Source organism: Pseudopipra pipra, chromosome 4 (assembly GCF_036250125.1).
Source record: "Pseudopipra pipra isolate bDixPip1 chromosome 4, bDixPip1.hap1, whole genome shotgun sequence".
Classification (NCBI taxonomy): Eukaryota; Metazoa; Chordata; class Aves; order Passeriformes; family Pipridae; genus Pseudopipra; species Pseudopipra pipra.
In genome coordinates, this window is record NC_087552.1 from 2,697,297 (window position 1) to 2,722,464 (window position 25,168).

The 25,168-nt window shown below is 42.6% G+C and overlaps 1 protein-coding gene across 50 annotated transcripts in view; it reads left to right on the forward strand.

The window, feature by feature from the left end:
* ANK2 (ankyrin 2) overlaps nt 1–25,168 on the forward strand; it is a 281,285-nt gene that overhangs the window by 231,950 nt on the left and 24,167 nt on the right. For 20 of the 50 annotated variants that reach the window (XM_064653777.1, XM_064653782.1, XM_064653771.1 and 17 more), the window contains 12 exons: nt 3,642–3,866; nt 5,258–5,356; nt 6,572–6,726; nt 7,497–7,708; nt 8,753–8,957; nt 9,602–9,698; nt 12,038–12,266; nt 13,310–13,435; nt 13,593–13,715; nt 14,249–14,278; nt 15,786–15,807; nt 18,242–23,950. In XM_064653777.1, the coding sequence (XP_064509847.1) occupies nt 3,642–3,866; nt 5,258–5,356; nt 6,572–6,726; nt 7,497–7,708; nt 8,753–8,957; nt 9,602–9,698; nt 12,038–12,266; nt 13,310–13,435; nt 13,593–13,715; nt 14,249–14,278; nt 15,786–15,807; nt 18,242–23,950 (7,232 nt within the window). The remainder of the gene's footprint in view (nt 1–3,641; nt 3,867–5,257; nt 5,357–6,571; nt 6,727–7,496; nt 7,709–8,752; nt 8,958–9,601; nt 9,699–12,037; nt 12,267–13,309; nt 13,436–13,592; nt 13,716–14,248; nt 14,279–15,785; nt 15,808–18,241; nt 23,951–25,168) is intronic. The other 30 variants (XM_064653820.1, XM_064653802.1, XM_064653796.1 and 27 more) reach the window with 4 other exon arrangements.

The window sequence follows — 25,168 nt, forward strand, 5'->3', positions numbered from 1 at the left end:
ATTTGGCTGTTATGTTGCACTGCCACCTTGCTAAATCCCAGGAAAGCTCAGTATCGATCCAATTTGCAAGACCGTGGGGGTCACATGTCTGTGTCATGCTTCATTTCCACCAGAACCTTTAAAACTGGAAGTGGAACTTATTCAAAGGCTGTCTTAGTACTGAGAAAGATGCATAATCTGCTTTGACTTTGAATCATCACCTAATTAAAATTTAAGTTAAAGTTCCTTTAATCCCCTTTATTTACCTTCTTGTCTTTTTTTCCCCCCTCTTGAACCATTTGTGTTTCTCTTTAATGGTCCCTCTCCTTTTCATTCTCTGTACAGAGATGGTTGGTAGTGGTTTTAGTTGTGCCCCATGCAGTTGGCTCACGGGGTAAGCTCTGAGTTTCCTGCTCAGCTTCAGGGAGTATATGTGAAATTAGGGTTATTAATATGCTGCTATTATGCATTATTTTCTTTTTGACCATGGGAATTTATCACCATAAGGTATCACTTTGCAGAGTGATGGCTTCATCTGCCAATTATTCCTGCTAGTTTTGTTTGTTGAGTGCAATCTCTTCCCATCTCAGCCTTGTCACTCAACAACTCTGGTAAAAGAAGTGTTGGAGAGAGGAAGAATAACGTGTGTGCGCGTGGGCAGCAAAATAATTAGTTTGCATTTTATATTTCCCTTGTATTAGTCATACAATTTTTTCACTTCCCAAATGCACATTTCAGAAAGCATATTTTATATCATGCATTAGTTTTGTATGAATTATCTGTGTATTGATAGATACACTCCTTCCAAAGGGAAAAGCTTTTCCGGTCCTGGAACAGTAATGGCACATTCCAGATGCCCTATTATGTAGCAAATAGGCAGGAAAAGAGGCTGCTGTGATTCAGAAAATGTGTTATTATGAATTATTGGCTTCACCCTCTTGCATATCCAAAAGTATGTGAAATGTGCTGATTAAAAAAAAAAAAGATGGAAAGAAATTGGATTAAATAAGTGCATGACAAAATGGATATGGCAACAAGGTGGGAAATAAACAGGGTGGTGTGGTGGAAAAGGATGTGTTTTTACACTCTGTGTGAGCTCTACAGATCCTGTGTCAGTGTACTATCCTCTGAGGTCCAGAGCTGAGAAATTTTCCCCCTCAGTTTCTTTCCTTTGCACTGTATTCGTGGTAGTTCTCCAAAATCTGTTTTCCAGGAATTTCCTAGAATTACACAGCCGGGTTTGTGAACTGGCTCCTCCATAATGTGATAATTGGCACTAATCTTTCTGTGCTGTCCTCACACTATTCTGTGCTTGTCTGAACAACAACTTTAGATCTTCCTTATGATAGAAACAACTGTTTTTACAGTGAATAATAATAATAATAATAACGTCCTACTGTCTTTATTTTAACCATTGTTATCTTTGTGTCCTCTTTCCAGTGAGACTTGTCCTTGCCTGTTTTTCCACTCTTTGGAGCAATGGTTGCTTTCAGTGAGAGATGACTGATAGACTTTGTGATAGATTTACCGACCCAGCAGGCACATTCAGTAAACTTAAACGGAGAGAAAGAGTTGCAACCATGTTAATAGAAGGCAGATAATTTGGTTTGGAGCCCCACCTTTCCTGTGTATTTTTCTCTGGCACTTAAGAGTGGGTTTGGCATTGCTGAGGCACATGTGGAGATAAGGAGGACATAGGGTGGTAGATAGGTGACCCAGCACTAACTGGACAGTGACAGAAGGTGATCCTGATGTTAAAGTACACAGTCTTATGTCAATAATGAGAATAACTGACTCGCTAGACTGTTCATGACAGAAATGTGAATGCTGCTTCGATTCAGTCAGAGCTTCTGGTGATTGCGGGGGAGCGTTTGTGTTGCTCGCAGCGTTAGCTTTAAAACGTGAAACTCCTCTTCCAGCAGCGTCACTAACTGCCTCAAACAACACCCCTCGTACTGGAGACCTGCACCAATTCTCCGAAACAGAACCACTTTGATAACACCACTTCATGCACTTACCGGGCGATTGCAGTGCAAGCCGAGAGCATTAGTGCGACAATTGAGCACTTTAGTATCTCTTAAGCTCTTCTTTTATCTGTGCTTTACCCTGTATAAAGAATGTATTTTGTGAAGGAAGCTCCCATTCTTCTCAACTAATCCCCCCGACAATGGAAGCTGTAAAATGTTTTCATTTTCTTTTTTTCCCCCCTTGTTAAAACCACAGAAACACCAAGCTCTAAGGAATGAGATAATGGTTGTACAACCCCGAGTTTTACACTAAGCAAAGCCTAGAGGTATCTGAATGGCAGTAGACTAGGCGACTGCATGTGTGAGACAGACTGGCATCCGTGGTGCATGGTGTGCTTCCGACTGGCGCTTGTGGCTCCTTCCCATCCTCCATCCCTCTGACTTGCACGGTGTGTCGAGTGTTGTGTTCTTACAGCATGTGGAATTCCTTGTGTGGACAATGAATGGATGCAATGTTTGTTGCACAGAACGGTCAAGGGGACAGTGGAAAAATCCCTGTGTTTGTGTTACTCCTCTTACAAGGGAGTATATTTTCTCTGTTGCAGGTCCTTCAGTAGCATTTCTGCGACTCACCATGAGATGATTCTATTTTAGTGGCTAGAACTAGGCCTGACACCGTTCTGTCTCCTCTACTCTTACTTTCACTTCCAGCAGCCTGACATTCCCATCCCACATCAGGCATGATCCTAAGTCATAAACCAGTAAAAAAAAAAAATGGAAGTGGTTCTACACCTTTCCCAAGAATGTCCCAAATCTGTCAAAATCTGTGTTTGGTTGTATGTGGAACTACAAAAAATTAAGCACAAAAGAAATTGCAGACAAAATGAAATGTTTTTCTCCCTCTTAAAGAAAAAGAAATAAATAATTTACCTTGTGCTAGAAGAGGGCTCCCTGTAGATGGCTTTGTGCATCTCTGCATTTTCCAGTGGGACACTGCATTGGTGTGCAAAGTAACACAAACAAAAAATCCATAAATAAATCTCTTACGCAGTTAATACACCTCTTATATGGTGCCTGTAGCTATTGTTATCTGACCAAAACCCAAAATTTGTCTTCAAGCACAAATGACTTGCTGTTTTTCTTTATGATAACCCTACTGATGGAGTGTGAATTGTATCTGCACGCTCCAGAATGAAATTTGGTTATTTTTTTTAATATCCAAACCTGTTTTTGTTAGAAATTGTATTTTACCAGAGAACCATAAAATTATATGGAGAACCCCCCAAAAAAATCCCATGTCGTCCTGTCAGAATTGGCTTTATATTTTTGAATCATAAATAATTTCCTTCAATGAGACATATTTGCTTGTGAAGTATTTAATGAGTGCCCACTTTAAGCACAGTTGTTTGCAGGTACCGAGGAGTGATACAGGCTCACATTTATTGGTGTCTGCTGGTGCTTTACCAACAGCAGCACCGTAAAACAAGACTTTCAGTGAAGAACACTTAGGTAGCAGTCGTTAATGAATAAATGACCTCAGCATGATTTGGTGCTTCCCATGGGAGAAAGGCTTTTTCTAATTGTGCCTCTTGAGCAAGAGCCCCGTTTACATACGTAGCGCGTTACGTATGTGGAACACACCCGTGGAACGTACCGTACGCTCCGTCTCTGACTGGTTTTCCCTGATTTTTGCAGCTTCCTGGTGAGCTTCATGGTGGACGCCCGCGGGGGTGCCATGAGGGGCTGCCGGCACAACGGGCTGCGCATCATCATCCCGCCGCGCAAGTGCACGGCCCCGACGCGCGTGACCTGCCGGCTGGTGAAGCGCCACCGGCTGGCCACCATGCCCCCCATGGTGGAAGGGGAAGGGCTGGCCAGCCGCCTCATCGAAGTGGGACCTTCTGGGGCGCAGTTCCTTGGGTAAGGGGGGGAGCGGCCACGCGGCCCGGAGGAAAAACGTTCTCGGCCGCGTTTTCGCGTTCAAGTTGCACCGGAAGGGTTCCTTTTTTCGAGACGTTAGGTGAAAAAGATCTTTGTGGCACTGTAGCAGGCAGAAACACAGATCTGTGAAATACAGGTCGGTTGCCACTTAACGAATCGTGAAGGTTTTACCCCTTTTCCTTTCAAAATGGGTATTTTAAGCACTAGCACTAAGGTTAATGTGCTTCTGTGGATATAATTATTACTCAGTGTTGTGGGATATTATAGTGGGAAGAGACTCCCTTAGAACCAGGAAAGGCAGTTCATGCTATATTTAAAAGATGAGTAGCACAGCACTGATCTAAACCCCGAATATGAAGCCTGCTACGTACACAGTGGGCTATTTTAGGGACTTCTATTGTGTTATCAGTAATTTGGACTATCAGGGAAGCACAGTGCCTTTGATTTTTCTGGAGCTGAAATTGCTAAACTAAGCAATTGGACAACCCTGGAATTTTCTGGCCATTTCTTTTGTCCTATGCTGCAAAACCCATAGAAAGGTCAGATTTGTGTCTGCTGCTCAGTTCGTTTCAGCAATTTTCAGCTTAAAGCAGCAGTCACTTGCACTTCTAAAAATTTGTTTTGCCAACTGTTCTCCCTGTCAACTGCGGCATCCAGAAGGGAATGATTGAAGGAACCCCTTCTGTTACATTCAGAAACTATAAAAGAAGTGACTCTGTAAATGGCAATAGTTTAAATCCATTTGGGAACAACTCAGTTGCTTTAAAATCCTATTATAATAGGCAGTCATCAGAGCTACCATCTTCATTAGTGCTACCACTTATTCTTTTCACATCTTGGTCACCTTAAAGAGAAAGCAGAAAGAAATCTAAAGAGCAGAAGAAATATTGTGCTTTCACATTCAGTCTTCCCATTATCTCTGTCGCACACAAATGGATTTTAAGTACATCTCCCATTTTTTTTTAATGGTTTCTCTATCTAATGAGAAAGTCTCCCTAAAAGACAAGGCTGTAGCAGAGTTGGTTCATTCTCAGGTCTTTGTGCCCTTCCCGCGAGTGTTTTTCGGGGTGTTGTGCTGGCAGTGAAATCAGAAAATCGCTGTGCAGTTTGCAGAGGTGCATTCTAAGGTCCAGATCCCGTTCCCATCGAGTTCATGGCCAAAGCCCCCATAAAGCAAGACAAGATCCTAAATTCACGAAACTGATTTTGCCGATTTTGGTCACCAAATTGTCACGGCTAGGACGGAACCTTATTTAGTGTACAGCCTAATTCCACTCTGTGCACCAGACAGTGGCACTGGCGTTCTGGCACAAAAAATACATAAAGTTTATTTATGTTCTTTCTTTCACTGCTGCTTTGGATGTACTCAGTAAACTTCATCTGCCTACGGCTCCTCCCCCACTTAATGAGGGAGAAAGCTTGGTCAGCCGAATCCTTCAGCTGGGGCCTCCTGGGACCAAATTCCTTGGGTAGGAGAGACTTGAAACAAATTGATGGATGCTGACCTCCCCATTCTTCTCCTCCTTCTGCAATATGATTTTTTTATTGTCATTATGCCCATGATATTGTCCCTTTCTATCATTTGAAATTTTGTACACTTAACCCTTAGTGGACCATTTTTCAACCTTTGTGATATGTGGTTTTGTTTTGGTGGTATGTTTGTATCTTTTTCTTCGAGTACTGTGGCCTTCATTTTTGTTTTGGCATGAAATCTTCCTAGTTATGTGCTTGATGTCTGTAGCAAAGCAACCTGGATTGGGACAAAAAAAAAAAAAAGGAATCTACTGTAAATTTCAAGCTGTTTTTTTGTATCAAGGACTGATCAATCGATAAGTTTTATGTTGGATACCACCAGTGTGATAGAACACATGGCATCTACTATGTACCTGGTAACCTGTGTGAGTCCTCTAATTAGAGAAGTGTTTATACAAATATATTTATATTTTCTCTCTTATTTCCAAGAGTATGTATGTATATGTGTATCTAAATATAGATATATTATATGTACACATGTGTATATGTGTGTGTATATATATATATATATGGGCGCTTATGCTGATACATGTATTGACATGTGCTTGTAAGGCAACAAGGCAAATTCTTATCTCCTATACTGCAATAGCAACCCAGACAATCTCCGCAGACCTCCTCTATCTCTCCCAAGGTGTAAATCAGGAATAAGTTCATTGGAATATATAGAATTATGAAGAAGTAAATTGGTGCAGGACACACCTGCTCCCTGATAGCAATGAAATTATTCTGATTTGCACTAGTATGAGTGAGATCAGAATTTGTCCCACTATTTCTATATGTTACAGTAGATTCTCTTTGAAATGAAGTTGCACAGGTTAACCCAGACAGTAGTGACAACTAAAACGAGCATGAGTTTTTGATGGATTTGCAAAACAATCACCAAATTTTCAGATAAGCACTATTATCTTACCAAATCTCATTCACACTGTGGAAAGAGGTGAATGCACTTTTTCATCTGTCCTTCAGCACTTACTGGGTCCCTGTAAACATTTAGTTTGTGTTAGTGGCCTACTAGTTTAGGATTGTGCCAAAGTATTCCAGCCAAATAGGTAGAATTCCAGGTCACTTTGTAGCAGACTGAATAGAGTTGCTGTTAATCCTGTCTCTTCCTCTCTCCCGTGTGCATTTAATGCGCTGTGTTGCCGTGCCAGGCCTGTGATTGTGGAGATCCCCCACTTTGCTGCTCTGCGTGGGAAGGAGAGGGAGCTGGTGATCCTGCGCAGCGAGAACGGGGACAGCTGGAAGGAGCATTTCTGTGAATACACCGAGGATGAGCTGAACGAAATCCTCAATGGGATGGATGAAGGTATCCATGGGGGGGACTTGGCTTTTTATCCTGCTGTACCTGGGGGGTAATAGCTTTGACCATTTACTTACTTCCCTTGCCTGGTCTGCTGATGTCATGGGATGAGACATCTGCCATCACAAAATGGGGAAGAGGTGCTACATTTGTGTTTACTGCTGCTCCTTTTCATAGCGTAAAACAAAAAGTTTCCATAGCAAACATCTTTCCAAAACAAGGCAATTATCATACTAATCCTTTCCAAGCAGCCCCACGTGTGGGAGGTAATGTCAGTCACGGGTGCTCTTGGTTTCTGAGAGAACAGAATGGCCTTGGGCTGTCTTGGAGCTGCAAAATTTGTTATTTTTTTAACAAAAAACCCCAAACAAACCTCAAAGTAAACAAACCACCTCACAGAATTAAAGCCAAACTCATACTTCGGTAGTTTTTTGTTTTGAAGTTTCGTTTTCTTCGTGCTGCTTCACGACGTTTTAAATATGTGAAGAAGAAAGGAGCTTGGACAAGTCCCTTGGTGTGTTTGGCTGCTTATTTTGGAGATGTCAGCATATTCTGTTGGCTGTCTTAAGCTCCCTGCAGTTGGTTGGTCAGTCTGTCTGTCTGTCCTTTTTCGGATTACTCCGGTTTAGGTGAACACTGGGGTGTGTTTCCTTTTCGCCCTCCATTTCTAGACTAAAAAACTTTGTGTGAGTTGCATCAAACTGTGAAGAGCTTGGCTGCATTTCGAAGGTTCTGTGAAACTCTTGTCCTCTGACCATCTCCTCTTCTGCCCTCAGTACTTGACACTCCAGAGGAGCTGGAGAAGAAGCGGATCTGCCGCATCATCACCCGGGATTTCCCTCAGTACTTCGCGGTGGTGTCCCGGATCAAGCAGGACAGCAACCTCATCGGGCCCGAGGGAGGGGTGCTGAGCAGCACTGTGGTGCCACAAGTGCAGGCAGTCTTCCCAGAAGGGGCTCTAACCAAACGAATCCGCGTTGGCCTCCAGGTACGGTGCAACAATCGCAAGGTTTTTAGCGTAAAATCACCTTCTTTGAAGTTCTGGCCCCCTCAGTTTAGGAAGGGTATTGAGGTGCTGGAGAGTGTCCAAAGAAGGGCAATGAGGTTGAGGAAGGGACTGGAGCACAAGTGCTGTGAGGAGAGGCTGAGAGAGCTGGGGTTGCTCAACCTGGAGAGGAGGAGGCTCAGGGGAGACCTCATCACTCTCTACAACCCCCTGGAAGGAGGGGGGAGCCAGGTGGGGGTCAGTCTCTTCTCCCAGGAACCAGCAGCAGGACAAGAGGGCACAGTCTTGAGCTGTGCCAGAGGAGGTTCAGCTTGGACATAAGGAAGAACTTCTTTACAGAGTAATCAGACACTGAAATGGGCTGCCAAGGAAGTTGGTGGACACGCTGTCCCTGAAGGTGTTTAAGAAGAGACTGGATGTGCCATCAGTGCCATGGTCTGGGTGACAAGGTGGTGTTGGGTGATAGGTTGGACTTGATAATCTCACAGGTCTTTTCCAACCTGGTTGAATCTGTGATTCTGTGAATAGAGAGCAGCATGTCCAGCTTACCGTGTCGTATCTTGTCTATCATGCTTCTAGTAAACATAGTAATAATAAAAAAAAAATCCATGCAAAAGTCAAAGCAAGTGGTAAAGCTTTGGGTTTTCCAGTTAATTCAGATTCCTGTCTGTTAACTGTCCATGTAATCTTGGGAAAAGTACCTAATTTTGCTGATGATTATGATATAGTAATAATAATATACTGATAATGATACACTAGGTCATAGAACAGTTTCTTAAATACTTCTTATGAAAAGCAGCAGAAAAGTAAAAGGTGCTGCAATAATTAAGTCAAATGTACAGATTCTCAGCATGAAGGGAACCAGCCTAACAATTCACTCCTGAAAGAAAGGGAAGTCTTTTCCCCTTTCTCCATCTCATCCTCCTTCTGCTTGCATCCCCAACTTACCTTGGCCAGGAGACTGTACTTGTTGTGCTTACTGTTTTCAAGTAACCATTCTGTTATTTTTCCCGTTGCTCTGGCAAGGCTCAACCTATGCACACTGAACTCACAAAGAAGATTTTAGGCAACAAGGCCACCTTCAGCCCCATCGTCACGCTGGAGCCCAGGAGGAGGAAGTTCCACAAACCCATCACGATGACGATTCCCGTCCCCAAGGCCTCCAGCGATGGGATCATGAACGGCTACGGAGGCGACACGCCCACTCTGAGGTTACTATGCAGCATAACAGGTAGGATGCCAGTGCTGGAGCTTTCCATGTGCATCTTGAGTCTGTCACTCCTCGTGGGCTGGAAAATGTTTTAAGCTGATTACGCACACGGGAAGCTCGGAGAAAACCTGGCTGAGATGAGAAGCTGTGAAAATAAACTACTTTGCAAACAATTATTTTTAAGCAGAAATAACATTTGTTGTTTGGACTAACAAGAGATGTGTAATATAATCATAGACTCGAGGTTTGGTGGGGTTTTTTGCATTTTCCTTACAGTTTGTGTCTTGAAAACCAACATAGCTCTGCCTGGCAGAGTAAGTGTGGTTCAGACTTAATGTTGCACTACACTTAAGTGAAAAATAATGGAATCAAACACTTAATGCTTGCTATAACTCCAAAGTGACCAGTGCCTCATTCAGTCTCACTTAAGAGGCAGAAATGAGCTGTATGCATTTAATTTAATAAATTAATTTAATCGTGTTTAATTGAACCCCTCCAATCCTACCAGCATTGGTGGAATAATATGGAAGAGAAGGCATGTCTGGGATTATTCCTGATTTCATAGCAATTAAAAACTCAGAAGAATTTAAAATATTTCTTAGCAGCAAAAGAGTTGCAGACTTGGTTGGTTTTAATTTTTTTTTTTAAAATCTCTCTCCCTTCAGGAGGAACCACCCCTGCCCAGTGGGAAGACATCACCGGGACAACACCACTGACATTTGTTAATGAATGTGTTTCCTTCACAACAAATGTGTCTGCCAGGTACCTACACAACCAAACATGAGTTTTACAGTGATACTTTCAAGTGCATGTCTTTTTTTCCAACAGATATTTCCTTTAACTATTTTAGTTTATATAGTAGAGGGAACAGAGATACTTACTATTATACAAATTTCCATGGAAATAGAAATCCTTTGTTTGGGTACCTCATTGTACATCTTAGAAGAGATATTACTTCCAGAATATCCAAAAACTGAGGAGTCATGCAGATAGACCTGTATGTGTACAAAACTGAGGTCTAGAAGCATCTCTTCCAACCATTTGTTCCTGGGACGAGGTTCAACTGCTTTCTTCCTGAAAACAGAATTTCGTATTAAAATAATAATAATACATATATATGTATGTATTTTAGTTTGTACACTGGCCATGATTTATATCACAGAAATCTCCTCCCCTGTAACAGGAGATGCAATCCATGATCTGGAAAGTGTTCCATTTAGGGAGTGTGGTCTAGCAAACAAAACTCTTGGATAACTTGCCCATGAAATTCAGTGAATTCAGTGCCAACCTTGAGTGTCCAGGGCAGTTATTACTATTAGATTAGATTTGTTATATGGTGAAATAAGGTATTGAGTGTTAAAATGAGATCAGCTCTTGCAATCCAACCCCCAGTTTAACGTTAGGCAAAATAAAGTATTATTTTTTTTTATACTTTCTCAGTTCAGAAAGGGCTTTTTGTTCCCATTAAGCTGGATGCTTTGCTGATGTACATTCCTTTTTGGTTCAGGTCAACATTTTGCTGTAACAGCAGTGGCCACAAGAGGGAGATCTTACAGTGTGTTTAACTCTCAGTCTGTGTAAAGGGCGAAATTAAAGCTGAATTAAAGGTTAATTTAAGAACCATGTGTGGAAACTAGATGCAGAGTTTGAGAGGTCCAAGTCCCTGAAACTGGGAAGTCCCCAGCAAGGCTACATGTGAAATTACAGCCAGAATGAGGGTGACAGTTTATGAATCTACAGCCCATATTTATAGTGGATCTTTCCTAATCCTGATGATGACATGAAAATTGCTTACTGTTGTTAATGTTCTGTGATATAGGCAGGGTCCCATGTAGAGATTTTAAGGGGTTCTACCTTTTCTTTGTAAACGAAATGAATGTTCAGCTGACTCCTTTCACTCAAACGTGACTTTAAGTGCTGGTAAAGTTAGAAAATGGGATTTTTCATGGATTTGGAGTCAGGGAAATAATTACTTTCTTTGCCAAAGGACAAGCTAACCTTAATTTTTTTCACTTGTGCCCTGGTCTAAAAGTGCTGCTGTCCTTTTGCCTTGCCAAGAATGGGCTGATTTCTGACTGTTTGCTATTCACAGTAATTTTTTCTGTCTAGCTAAATCATTAATGATGGACAAAAATTTTCCCATTCACAAGACTAACATTGTCCAAAATGAGCTTGGGAAAGAGAGATACATTTGTCATGTGAATCACACTGCAGACTTGGAGGCCTGGCTGTTGTTTTCCATTTCCTGAGCTGCAGCTTTTTAAAAAATTGTCTCTGTTTGGGCTTCTTAGCCCCTGGTGTATGACAGCAAATCATTGAGGCATCTGGTGGTTTCTCAGAGGATGTAGCCTCTCCAGTTTGAGTCCAGCACAGCATAGTTCTCCCACACAGGAAAAGGAAAGTATCAGTGTGCAGATCCTTTCTGTGCCACACATGCTTTCTCTCCTTCAAATGTCATCAGCTTTTTTTTTTTTTGACCGATGAGTTTGTTAAATGTTCTAAAGGGCAGCACAGCACAAAATTCACTGTTATTCAGCTGCAGATGAGTAAGCCCAGGGCAGTCACGCTGAGAAGGTGTGCTTTGGGGTTGTAATGCCATGTAATCCACAGTAAGGAATAAACCCCCTGTAGATTAGATCAGCTTTTGAGCTGTCTTTGACCTCTCCCAACTTCCGTCTCCATCCTACGGGTATGAAACTCGAGCGTGATTTCCACCCACACAGTGGATTTTATGTAGAAGAAATGTCATCGGCTCCGCAGAGAAACCAAAGGGATGGCTGGGAAAGCAGGCAGCACATGTTACTCCCTGGAAAATACTTGGTGATTAAATTCACATGGGAATAATTTCTGATATTGCACGCAGGACGAGATCATTTACATTGACTTAGAGACCTCCAGGTTTTGATATTGTTTATAAGGAATGTGCTGTTATCCTTTAAGTTAGATGAGGGACAAAAACCAAGCGTGACAATTCTTTTTTTGTGACTTGTTATCTACAATTTCTGGGCTTACCATGTATTGCTGTCAGGCTGGGGAAACATGTAATTTCCTTTCTTAAATCTTTCTGTGCTGATGACCCAACTCTTCATTTTCCTTTACAGATTTTGGTTGATAGACTGTCGACAGACACAAGAATCTGTTACTTTCGCTTCCCAAGTGTACAGAGAGATTATCTGTGTCCCCTACATGGCCAAATTTGTGGTGTTTGCCAAATCCCACGATCCCATCGAAGCGCGGTTAAGGTGTTTCTGCATGACGGACGACAAGGTGGATAAAACTCTAGAACAACAGGAAAATTTTGCTGAAGTTGCCAGAAGCAGGGATGTAGAGGTACTGTACAGGACTCTTTTCCGCTATTTTATAGTGTCTGCTTTTAAAGTAATATTTTCTGCCTTCTATCTGCTACAAGTACTGCAAAATAACTGCCAGCAACTACTGTCGTGAGGCAGTATCAACTGTAGTGATAAGATGGATACTTGGGCTTCAGTCAGATATACAGGAAAAGTAGTGATGAAACACTATTCCCAATGGGAAGCTGCTGAACTCTTAGCTAAACTGTAACCCACAGGGCTAAAGGGGGATAGTCAGAGCCAAAAAGGAAATGTAAATCCCAATTTCCAGTAACTCCTAAATCCATATCACTAACCAAAAAGGCAGTTTGACAGTAGTCATGTTTTGTCAGCACCTTTACGTCCCGAGAAGTTGAAGTAGCAAGTTTGATTAGTATTCTGCTTTACAAAAATAAAATTAAATCTGCTGCTGAACAGGCAAAAGCTTTCCAGGAAATTGCCTGCTGAATGCAGTTTTTCTGGCTCTGTCAGCTTCCTCAGAAGGGATAACAGATTGGAAGTGCTTTAACTTACAGGCATGGCACATTCTTCTGCTTAGTTCAGCCTCTTTTCCTTGAGAATCCCACATTTAAAAAATCTGTCCTCGCTGTTCCTGAAGCTCTGACAGGCATTTCTTGTGCAGAGCAGGTAGATGAAATAAGGATTATCAAACTGCCAAGGCTAAATTTCTGGAAAGTAAGGATGAGACATTAATTTGTCAGGGTGAAGGGAACATCTCCCAGACTGCTAATCTGATATTTAAACACGTGGGGAGGGCATAACAGCACAATCTGAAGATGTAACAGTACCATTATATAGGGATTTAAGATAGATATTTACCTGAGGCCTGACTTTGGAAAGCTCTAGACCTTTACAAATCCACCTGAAATAAATAGAAATCTACTGAGAAACACTGCCTTTGACTTTGGATTTGATTGCTGAAGAAAATACTTCTCTGCCTGTGATTTCTTCTGTAAGAAGAAATCCTAACCACCTAATCACTGTGATTAATTGCTGCTTTGCTGCTTTTTCCCTTTCCAACAGGTATTAGAAGGAAAACCCATCTATGTTGACTGCTTTGGCAATTTGGTGCCTCTCACAAAGAGTGGGCAACATCATATATTCAGCTTTTTTGCCTTCAAAGAGAATAGACTTCCTCTATTTGTTAAGGTAATGTTAATGACTCCTTTTTTGGATATTTCAAGTTATTGTTTCACCATATTTTTTGCAAACAAAGAAAAAAAATCAATTTAACTAAATTCCCAACTGTAACCCGATTTTGTCCCTAGACTGTTCAATTTAAAAAGATGTATTTTTGCTCTGGCAGGTTCGAGATACCACTCAAGAGCCTTGTGGACGATTATCTTTCATGAAGGAGCCAAAATCTACAAGGGGCCTCGTTCACCAAGCCATATGTAATTTAAACATCACTTTACCCATTTACACAAAGGTACTGTGAAATTACACTGATCTCTAGTCATCAGCATTATAATACAAACAAGAAAGGAGGAGGAGGAGGGCAAAACACAGTTCAAGTTTCGTGGTCAGGGATTCTAAAGAGGAATAAAGTATAATCCTTATTATAGCATTTTTGTGTGCTTTTAAAACAGCACATCTCAACATATTTTAACTTTCAATGGGTAATGTTCTTAACTGTTTTAAGTATTTATTCATGCTAATTTATAGGGAAAAAGCATGTATATATTTACAGTTTTGGTACAAATAAGGATCACTAGAAGTCTAACACCCAGAAGCAACTTTTCTGTTTGTATTTTACTCAGTTCTGTAGCCCTTTGTGTTCTAAACTGACAGTTCAGTTTTGCTGCTTTTTGGCATAAGAAATCAATTGCAGAAACGTTCTGCATTTTCGTCTTTTCTGTTAAATGTTGTCAGAAGTTACTTTTTCCTACTCTCTCCTAAAAAAATTACATTTTACCTGCTGTTTTCCCCTTCTCTTTTCACATGGCAATTTGGAACTGAAAGGAATCAGATTCAGATCAAGAACCAGAAGAGGTAATGTTGCTAAATCAGCATGTTCGTGCCTACTCACACCACTCAAACACAACTAGCAGACACAACTTGGGAGATGAAATCTGTAGTAAAACAGGCACATTCATCCTTAGCTCAGTGCTTCAAACACAGAAAGGAGGAGTGCAATTCAAGGCTCTTGTACAGGCTCACTTTTACAATGTACAGAGTTTAACTTGCCCCGTGTCAAAATTAGAAATCTTCTGCGTTTATAACATCCAGCACCAAGTCAGTGTTAACTCAGAAGTCACAAATAAGTTTGCCTGGAGTATAAGGTTTAGAATTTTCATCTTCAGCATAAACTAAATGGCACCAACTCCCCTCTGTGCTCCCAGCCCTGTTCTGGCAGTTGTGGATGTTCCTTAAGGTCTCAATGGGTAACATTAGAAAAGCATCCCCACATTTTGATGATGTTCAGGTGTTGGAAAGAAGAGGGAGAATAGGCAGCCAGCTCCCCAAAGCGGATGGACATCTTTTCCATGGATGCAGGACAGAGTTCAGCAGTTCTGTGGCATGGATTGCAGTTTCCTATTATCATTATAGAGGTATTTACCACTCCTGTGGTAAATATGACTTCTATTTGAGTGTAAGAAACTAAAGCACAAAAAGACAAGCCTGTTGGTGGCTAAAACCACCTCCCATTTTAAATTATTTTTGGTTGACTTTATTATTTTTTATCTTAATAATTCTTATTAGTATGCTGACATAATGCTGATCTGGAAGAACATAAAGTAAGGGAAATTAAAGGATCCCAGGTTACCATGTAGGGGGACCTGTGCATCAGAGGAATTCAGGCTATTATGGATCCATAACACACACTGCTGAGTGTAAAATTTAATTTTGTGAGCCTAAGCACTGCAAGGCATGTACAGACATGCACGTGTGGGCAGTGATTTACTTCTGTTTGTTGTCAGTTTATGGAAAAGCAAAGATTTACTCACATCATAACTGAGCCAGTATATTGCATTTATCTTTATCAAGAATATTTTCAAACAACTACAACGTTTTCAATACTCACAAAAAAACTTGGGGGCCTTAACACACACGATATTTTGTACTTGCAGTACTGCACAGCTGATTTCCATTCCCCACGGTCATCCTACCCCCACCACGAGTTTGTACAGCAGACTGAGTGTTTAATGCTACTTCTAAATTTGGGTACTTTTGCATGGCCAAATTTACCCAACGTGTGCTTGTGTGGACAAATGCTGGCAGAACTGAAGTAAACTCAGATCACAAGGCAACCTCAAAAATTTGCCTCTTGAATTTTCATAGTCTGACAGTGCATTTTGTTTCATGTGTTTTTTTGGCAAGGTTTATATTTTCTTTCACTAAGGAAATAAAACCATGCTTTTGCTGTTACTGTAAATACATTCTTGGTTCCATGTAAGTCCCTGAATCTGTGTGTCTCCATACATCTAGTGGATTTAACTTCACTTCCATGTATAATTCGATTTGAACTTCTGAATTTCCTGCTTTTTTCCCCTTCCAGGTTGACATGACGTCAGAAAAAAGTAAGATTTTCTTTTTTTTGCCTTGAAAGTGTTATAATGCAGTTCGTATGAAAGATGGTTTAAGAGTAAACATAAGCATGAAAGAGAGCTAAGTTTTTAACTGCTGTTGCTAATAACATCAATACTTTAATAGAAAACAATTTGTTATCGAAGCAGCTATCCAATTTAATACATTTTAACGTATAAATTAACAATTTAAAACCGTTCATCTAAGCATTTACTTTCCTTTGACATCCCTAGTGATCCTGCTATTGCTATTTTGCTTGTATGGATGCTCATCCCTCCATTTTTTTTGTTTTCTCCACTTGTCCACACCCATCCTTGCCTCATACTCGAGACAGACGACAGTATCACTTTTAATGCAAACTTAGTGAAGGCTCCCGTGTATTCCATGGATCTCCTGGAATACAAGCGTGCCCAAAAGCGATACTGTCCAAAGTAACCAGGCTGTTTAACCCTCCCCGCCCTCCCTGCCCTGTACTGTGGTGAAATATGGCTGGAAATATGACATTAAAGCTTGGCACAGCGCGTGTACCCCTTGTCCCTCCAGAATCAGGCTGTTACTGTTAGAAACTGAGGGCGAGGGGGTCACTGAGGTCTCCTTGGGAGAAAATGCAAATCAAACAAATACCTACACGGACTAAAGAGAGTCTCTAACGAGAGCTGCTTCCAGTTGAGCCATTTCTTGGATCTGTTTAGGGAAAGAATGACATCTGTTTTGTTTCCAGTTAAAGTACCACATCTTGCATTGTTCCACTGCTGCTTCCTCACCACCAGCTCCCCAGGCCACAGAGAAGCCCTTTATTTCCCACAGGAGCCGCTTTGCTTCCAGCTAATTAACTTGCTTCTTTGGCCAGTGGGACAGTCATGCATTTGATATTTATGAAAATACATATATTACACGTCTGTGAAGCTACTGACCAGCATTTCGGTGTGTGCTGGACAGTTCACACCGAAACAGTGGCACAAAAAGGCCACATTTTCAGCACCATAATGCCCCTCACTGACCTGGTTGTAATTAATGTACACCACAGACTTTTAGCATTCGCTACACCTAGGAGAACAGTGTAGCAAAACAGCTGTTTTTTACAGATAAATACAGCTACTTATGTATTGCTTAGGTTCTCCTTATTTGCATTAACGCTTTGGCTTTAAGTCTGGAGGGCTGAAATGTGCAGTTCCATGTGACGTGCTACCTTTAAAGGGAAATAATGTCCAGTTGTAATTCCTAAGCATTGTGTTCTGTTCGTAACTTGCTTCAGTCCTCCACCGTTTCATTCTGTTCAATATCCGTTTCCTACGAGTCCTTGCTGAAAGAAACATTCCCAGCAGGCAGCTGTGGCATAATGGGAATTTGCTGCAGCCAGCTTCCTGTATCTTGATTGCCAGATTAGGCAAATATTTCACCACAGTATGTTTTACAGGATTCTCATGTACCTTTAATTTTTATATGATTAATTTTTAGAGCTCTTCTTTTTTAACCGAAGCTACAACATCCCCAGCAGCATTTGCAACACCTTTGCTTTGCATGGAAATAACTTGCCTTACATGAATTGTACGTATGTGTCTAGTGTGACTGTCTCTGATTTTGGGTTGCCATACATTACATTTTTTAAAACTCTGAAATCACTTCTAAGTTGATTCACAGTTTTTTCCTATTCTCTCTCCTTTTCTTCTCTGTCTTCTCTTTCCTCAGTCAGTTCATTAGTTGTCAATGAGGATGTTCCAAGGAAAGGACCATGCCTCTTAAAACAAAAGACTGTTTGTTTTCATTGTGTAGGTGTGAAATCCCCTTAGATGAAATGCCGGTTTGCAGCTGATTCAGATCTCTACGTATTTGGTCATATTTTAGATCACTGCAGAATTACTTTTCACCTTTTATTTTGGTCATTAAGAAAAACAAAACCGTTAACCCGATGTTACTCTGACAGTTTGCTAACACTGGCTTTCTCTTAGAGGAAATCGACTTTCAATCAGTTCTAATGCTTTCCCCCTTTTTTCTTGTTTTTTCTTTTTATTTGAACATTGATCTGTAACATCTGAACAATCTTGAGATGCCTCTCTTTGTGTAACTTCACTGTGTTTCTTCTGGTTTTGGTTTGAAATTTCGTTGTTGTTGTTGTTTTGGTTTCTTTTTAGTGGTGTCCTGATTTGGTTTGTTCCAGCTTTGATACTGTATGTGTGGTTGTGCTCTAGCGATAAAGTGAAGCAAGTTATTTCCTGCCATTTTCCTTTTCAGTTTTTTTTTTTTCCTCCCCCGTTAGCTTTGCTTTGCTCTTGTACCCTCAGATCTTGTGGATCCATCATTCCCGGCCCATTTTGTTGACTTTCCCACCACTGCAACCAAAGACTGTCATTTTCAGTCCTGATTACATTTTCCAATCTCTATTTTTGATTTCCACTTTACTTTCAATGTTTTTCATTCGCATCAAAGATGACGAGACAGAGTCTACAGAAACATCTATCCTGAAAAGCCATCTGGTTAATGAAGTCCCTGTACTAGCCAGTCCAGACCTGTTGTCTGAAGTTTCTGAGATGAAACAAGATTTGATCAAAATGACTGCCATCCTGACAACTGACCCTTCTGATAAATCAGGCTCCATTAAAGTGAAAGATCTTGGAAAACCTGCTGAGGAAGAGCCAGGAGAGCCTTTCGAAATAGTGGAAAGAGTGAAAGAGGACTTAGAAAAAGTAAATGAAATTCTGAGAGGAGGATCCTATACCAGAGAAGAACATGTTTTGCAGAAGTCCCTTTCCAAACAAGAGCCTGTAGAAGAAGAATGGATCATTGTCAGCGATGAGGAAATCGAAGAGGCCAGAAGAAATGCTCCCTCAGAAGTCACGGAGCCAGCCGGTGTAGATGTCAGGGTAGACAAAGGGACAGTAAAAAAGGGGAAGCCAGGCACGGCAGGAAAGGTAGAGGATTTAAAAACACACGTTTCTCTTCCTGAGGTACAGCCACGAGCCTTGCAAGAGGGCTTAGTAGAAGAGAAGGTTGAAGCTGTAGTAATAAGCAGGGATTCTGAAAAAGGAGGAAAAGAGTCTCCAAAAACTGGAAAGGAGCAACAGAAAGCGGCCTCAGAAGTTAAAAAACCTGTCAGGACAAAACTAAAGGAGAAGCCAAAGCCCAAGGAAGGCAAGGCGCAGAGCAGCGGAGAAAAGCTGAGACTACCAAAGCTCACTGCAGATGAGTCACAGGGCGGGGAACCTGGCCTAAAGGTGACAGCTGCTCCAGAGGCTAAAGCCGTGTCCCCTGTTATAGAGGACACTCCCATTGGCTCCATAAAAGATAAAGTGAAAGCTCTTCAGAAACGAGTGGAAGACGAGCAAAAAGTCCGGTCCAAACTACCCGTCAGAGTTCAAGCAAAAGAAACCCCTGCTGAGAAAGCACCTAAGAAACCAGCACAAGTCAAGAAACCGGTAGCACACAAAGCCCAACCGCCCGTCTCGCCTTCTTCTAAGACTGAGAGACTTGAAGAGACCATGTCAGTTCGTGAGCTGATGAAAGCCTTCCAGTCGGGGCAAGACCCATCCAAGAACATATCTGGCCTGTTTGAGCACAAGTCTGTCAAACAGAAGCAACAGGCCCCCGAGAAGGAAACAACTCGGAGGAAAACAACTCCTTCGCAGAGCGAAACGAGGCGAGTCACAAGCCTCAAGACAGACAAACAGAAGGACAAGCCGAGCCCGGTGTCAAAAGCAGAGAAAGAACCGCAACCCAAAAAAGGCAAAACGCAAATTTCTACCACCGAAACCACCAAGAAAGCTGGTGGTAAAGACCAGGCGAAAGAGCAGAGCAGCAGGAAGCCAGTGGAGCCTCTCCCTCCTGTAGCAGTTGATGCAAGTGCGAAAGAAATGGCATCTGGGAAGGGCAGGCCTTCTGATGACCAAGGAGATCCTGACTTCCAGATCAGCCCTGACAGGAAAACCTCAACAGACTTTTCTGACGTCATTAAAGAAGAACTGGAGGATAATGACAAATACCAACAGTTCCGACACCTCTCGGTGACAGAGGAGGGAGAACTTAACTTGGAGCAAGTACTGACCAGTCCTTTTGGTGTTGCTTTTCCCACAGAGGATGGGAAAGATGGATTCCTTCCCGCTCTTTCTCTGCAAAGCGGTGCTTTTGATGGGAGCTCAGAGAGCCTTAAACACGAAGGTGTGGCTGACTCTCCAGGCAGTCTACTTGACGGAACCCCTCAGATCAGCTCTGAGGAAAGTTACAAGCATGAGGGTCTTGCAGAGACTCCAGAAACGAGCCCAGAAAGCCTTTCATTCTCACCAAAGAAAACCGATGGACCAACTGAGGAAGCTAAAGGAGCGGCTAGAGCACACACAACAGCTGAAACGTGCTCTCCGAAGGAAGTCTCCTCAAAGGAAGATGAAAAAGGTATTACTGAGAGACAGCTAGATGCTGTTACTGAGACTAGTAAGTCTCATTCTGACCATTTATCAGAAGAGCGTGTACCTACAGCCTCTGAAGAAGAGGCTGATAAACTTAAAGAAAGTAGCTCAGCTTCCATTATGAAAGATATTAGCAGGGATAAAGAATCCAGAACCACTGCACATTTCACTAAGTCTTCTGAAACACATGACACTGCTTTAGAGAAAGAAAAAGATATAACCTGTGAACGCCGCGTTGCAGTTAGAAGTCCCCAGAAATTGGAACTTTCACTTGCTAGCCATGATAGTGAAGGCTTTAGCCCAGTTGCAGATGACTCTTTGACTATAAGTCATAAAGACTCCCTGGAAGCAAGCCCAGTGCTAGAAGATAACTCATCACACAAAACACCCGACTCTTTGGAGCCCAGTCCTATGAAAGAGTCTCCCTGCCGTGATTCCCTTGAAAGCAGCCCCGTAGAACCAACAGTGAAGGCTTGTATTTTGGGGCAGGGTCCTCTGCAGCCTGTTCTTAGCAAAGGAGAAGGCTGCCCAGAGCTGGCATCGGTGCGTTCCAGGATTCTCCGTGACCCCGAGGGAAGTGCCGATGATGACAGTCTAGAGCAAACATCCCTCATGGAGAGTTCGGGGAAAAGTCCCGTTTCACCCGAGACTCCCAGTTCAGAAGAAATTAGCTACGAAATCACACCTAAAACGGCAGACTTGCAGTCACTGTCAAACATACCAAAGTCGGCCACGATCCCTGAAGTCAACGAAGAGCCAGAGGATGACTCGGAAAGCGAACCGAAGAAGAGATTCACCCCTGAAGAGGAGATGTTTAAAATGGTGACCAAAATCAAAATGTTTGATGAATTGGAACAAGAAGCAAAGCAGAAGAGAGGTTACAAAAAGAATCGTAAGCAAGATGAATCTTGTGTAGTTGCCAGCTCAGAAGCTCCATGTGAAACCGAAACAGCAGAGCCAACAGCTGTAGTAGAAAAAGATGTACCTACAGTAGTTACACCTGCAGCTGAATCTAGGAAAAGCTCTTCCTCTTCGGAAAGCGAGCCAGAATTAACCCGGCTCAAAAAAGAAGCCGACTCAGGCCTCTTAATGGAGCCTGTGATCCGAGTGCAGCCACCCTCACCTTTACCGTCCAGTATGGACTCCAGCTCCAGCCCCGACGAAGCAGGTTTCCAACCCATTGATTCCCAGCAATGCTCTGTCGGGATAGGTGCAGTTAAAACAGAAGGCAAAGGTGACAAAGAGGAACCGCTTATCCTTGGGCGCAGCTGTGAGGTTTCCACGGGAGAATCAGGCACTTGTCATTCTGATGGTTGCGCTGAATCTAAATGTTGTGGCAGTACAGGTGACTGTGAGACAGTCACTCGACCTGGGGGTGCTCTCTGTCACTCCGTTGGTGACAGTCCTCAGAAAGAAGTTCACGCTGAGTCTTCGTTAACACTCGAGCAATACGAGGCTACCGAAAAGGATGTCAGACCCGCGGCAGCATTACACAGAGATCTCATTTCTACAGGAGCTGTGTCAGAGAGGGCAGGGGGCCTTTCTTGTGGGCATGGTACCACCCAGTACTCTGTACCACGAGATGGCAAACTGGCTGAAGATGATACCACTGACCATTCTGCTTTGGGAAGGGATTTGGGAAAAGCAGATACAGGTTTCGAAACATCTCAAAGAGATAGTCCTGCTGAGGAACCATTACCAGAGTATCCATCCCTTACCACTGAAACAGTGGAACTTGATAGTTGTGTAGCAGATGCCACTGACAGTAGTGCTCCATATATAGTGAGCCCTTATGAAAACGTGTCTTCTGGACATTTCTTTATTGACTCTGAAAGTGAGGTAGGATCTGGTAGAAGTCTGCACTCTAGGGAAACCTATTCTGTTGCAGAAGGGAAAGTTCAGACGGGTGAAGCTTTACTTAGCAGAGACACAGGCAGTGAGTATTGTTCTTCAGAGGAAGTGTATATGGAAATAGAGCCCAAACCAGAGGATGGATTTCAGACCGTGTCACAAGGGTCTTTGTCCTCAGATGCCACACAATTAGCTGACTCTGCCCTTGAGGATATAAGAGATGAAACTGAGACATTGATGGGTCACGTTGTCATCACTAGAACCGATGTGGATTCTGACATGTGGAGCGAAATACGTGAAGACGATGAAGCTTTTGAAGCTCGGGTGAAAGAAGAGGAACAAAAGATATTCGGGTTGATGGTAGACAGGCGATCGCAAGGCACAACCCCTGACACGACACCGGCCAGGACACCCACTGAAGAAGGGACGCCACTCAGTGAACAAAACCCTTTTCTTTTTCAGGAAGGCAAGTTGTTTGAGATGACTAGAAGTGGAGCCATTGACATGACCAAAAGGACCTACCCAGATGAAAGCTTTCACTTCTTCCAGGGTGGGCAGGAGCCTCAGGAAGAAGTTTCATTATCTGAAGAAGTGAAAGAAGCAGCAGAGGAGGAATCTTCGAAGCTGGAGGGCTCGTTGAACCCATTTGCACCTGCAGAATCAGAGGAGTCAGATACACCAGAAAAAGACACAGTGAAATATTCACCCCCGTCACCCGAGTCTAGTGATAAATCAGAAGAAATCACAGGTGAAGGTGTCAGCACAGGCACCTCAAAAGCAGATCTTAAATCCAGAATTCCAATTAAAATGGGTATTTCAGCTTCTTCAAAATCACCAAAGAAAGAAACTGCTGCCTCTGAAGCTGAGCCCCTCTCCAGAACGGAGACTGACACGGTTGATAGCAGTCAGGTGCCTTGCCCCATCTCTCCTGAGCAGTGTGCGGTAGAAGATGAATTAGATTTTTCCAAAGTCACCAGATCAGTTAGTTCCGAACAGGGCGAGGAGTCCCCGGACTCTTCCCCAGAGGAACAGCGATCTGTGATTGAAATCCCCACTGCTCTAATGGAGAGCGTGCCTTCTTGTGAAAGCAAATCCAAAATCCCCGTCCGAACAGCTGCCGCAGCATCGCAATCCTCGCAACAGTCGGAAAACGAGAGCCTTTCCCCGGACGACTTCCTGGACAGTTCGCAGTGTGAAGGAAAAGACGAGCAAGCAAAACCAAAGTCTAAAATTCCCGTCAAATCCGCTTCCCAAAAAGCCGAACCACAGTACACCTACGCGGACACGTCTACCCGCAAGCTGGAGTCCCCCAAAGCTCTCGACGTGACGAGCGCCGTACCTACCAAACAAGATAACCGGAGTAAATCGGAATCTGACGCGAGTAGTCCCGTGGACCCAAAGGCTAAGCGTTCAGTCAAAGCTAGGAGTTATGCTGAGGTGGAAGCAGAGACCAGAGAGAGGGAGAGTGAGATGAAGTTTGAGCTAGACTCAGATGAGGCAGCAACAGCAAGATCGAAGGTATTTTCATCGCGGTTGCCAGTTAAAAACAGAAGCACTACAGGCTCCCGCGGTGCTTTTAGTCCCACAAAAGAAAGTAAGGACCATTTTTTTGATCTTTACAAAAACTCCATAGAGTTCTTTGAAGAAATTAGTGATGAAGCTTCTAAATTAGTGGAAAGACTCACACAGTCAGAGAGAGAACAAGAATTAGTTTCAGATGATGAAAGCAGTAGCGCCCTAGAAGTTTCAGTTATTGAAAATGTGCCATCCAGTGAGACTCAGCAGTCAGTTCCTGAAGACATCTTTGACACCAGACCCATTTGGGATGAGTCTGTAGAGACTCAGATTGAACGTATCCCTGACGAAAATGTCCATGACCATGCTGAAGGTATTTGCCAACGACTGGGATTCCCTGTGCGACGCATGTCATGAATTAAACTTTTTTGTTTTCCGTTTCCTTTGGGGTGTGTGTGTGCGCGTGTGTGTGTGCGTGTTTGTGTATGGGTGTAACACGTGTGGCATTTTCTTTTCAGCTTTTGGTGGTTAGTTGTGCGTTTGTTTTTTTTTTTTCCCCTGTGAGCCGTGTTTGGTTTTTTTTTGTGTTGTGTCCGTGTTCTTGTCTGTGAACCGATCTCAAGATTGCAAACCATAAGTGCTTGTGGGAAGTGTTGCCTTAAGAAACAAAAACACTTCTAGAAATATGTATTGTTTCGCCATTAAAGCTATTGCTTAGGTCATGCACGTTTTGACTTTTGACTTTCCCTGGCTCTGTTACTAACTATTAACTTTTACTAATAATAAAATATTTGGGCATCGATTGCAAGCGAGACGGGCAAATTAATATTCTTTCGAGTTGTTACACAAAGAGATCTGCAGAAGTTTTAAAGAATTCAGCTTTTCATGTTCCTTTTTTTGATAATCTGTATCTCAAGAAAGCTCTGAGTCACCGGTAATTTTAGTACAAGTTTTCTGGGGTTCGGTTTTCCTCTCGCCTACTTGTGTACTCCTGCCGAGCCGCCACAGTGGAAATGCAGGAGCTGAAATGACACGTGCATGTATCGTGAACCCTAAGCAATGTCCTGGTTCTGAGGTATCACAGTCTGTGTGTGCGCTCAGGGAAAATCAAAACTCAAACTCTGCCATCCTCAAATTAGCTGTGGGGATGGGAGGAGCCGTCAGTCTGACCCTTAGCTGAATAAACGAAGACTGACGAATGACCACCTGATTTTTCCTTGCCTTCGTTGTGAGTACTTTGTTTCACTCCCTAGTCTGAAGAGTCAAAGACACTTAAATGAACAGTGTCTCAAATACAGACCATATTCCAAAGTGCCATATGGGCTGTTTGAACAGAACTTTCCCTGCTACAGAAAGAACGTAATCAGAAGCACCAGTCCCAATGAATTCTTCAACCCTGGCATTTACTAAGGAGGCATGGAAAATTATGGCTCTCAACCTAGATAAAGTCTTCAATTTAATGTCAGAATGAAGTTTTAGAATAAAGTGCTTGGCCCAGATAGTCACAGTAGGCGCTTCAGTCCTGGCTTAAACTTTCACTGGAAAGCCTGATTTTCAAATGGAAAATATAGATAGTCCTGTGCTTCTTAAA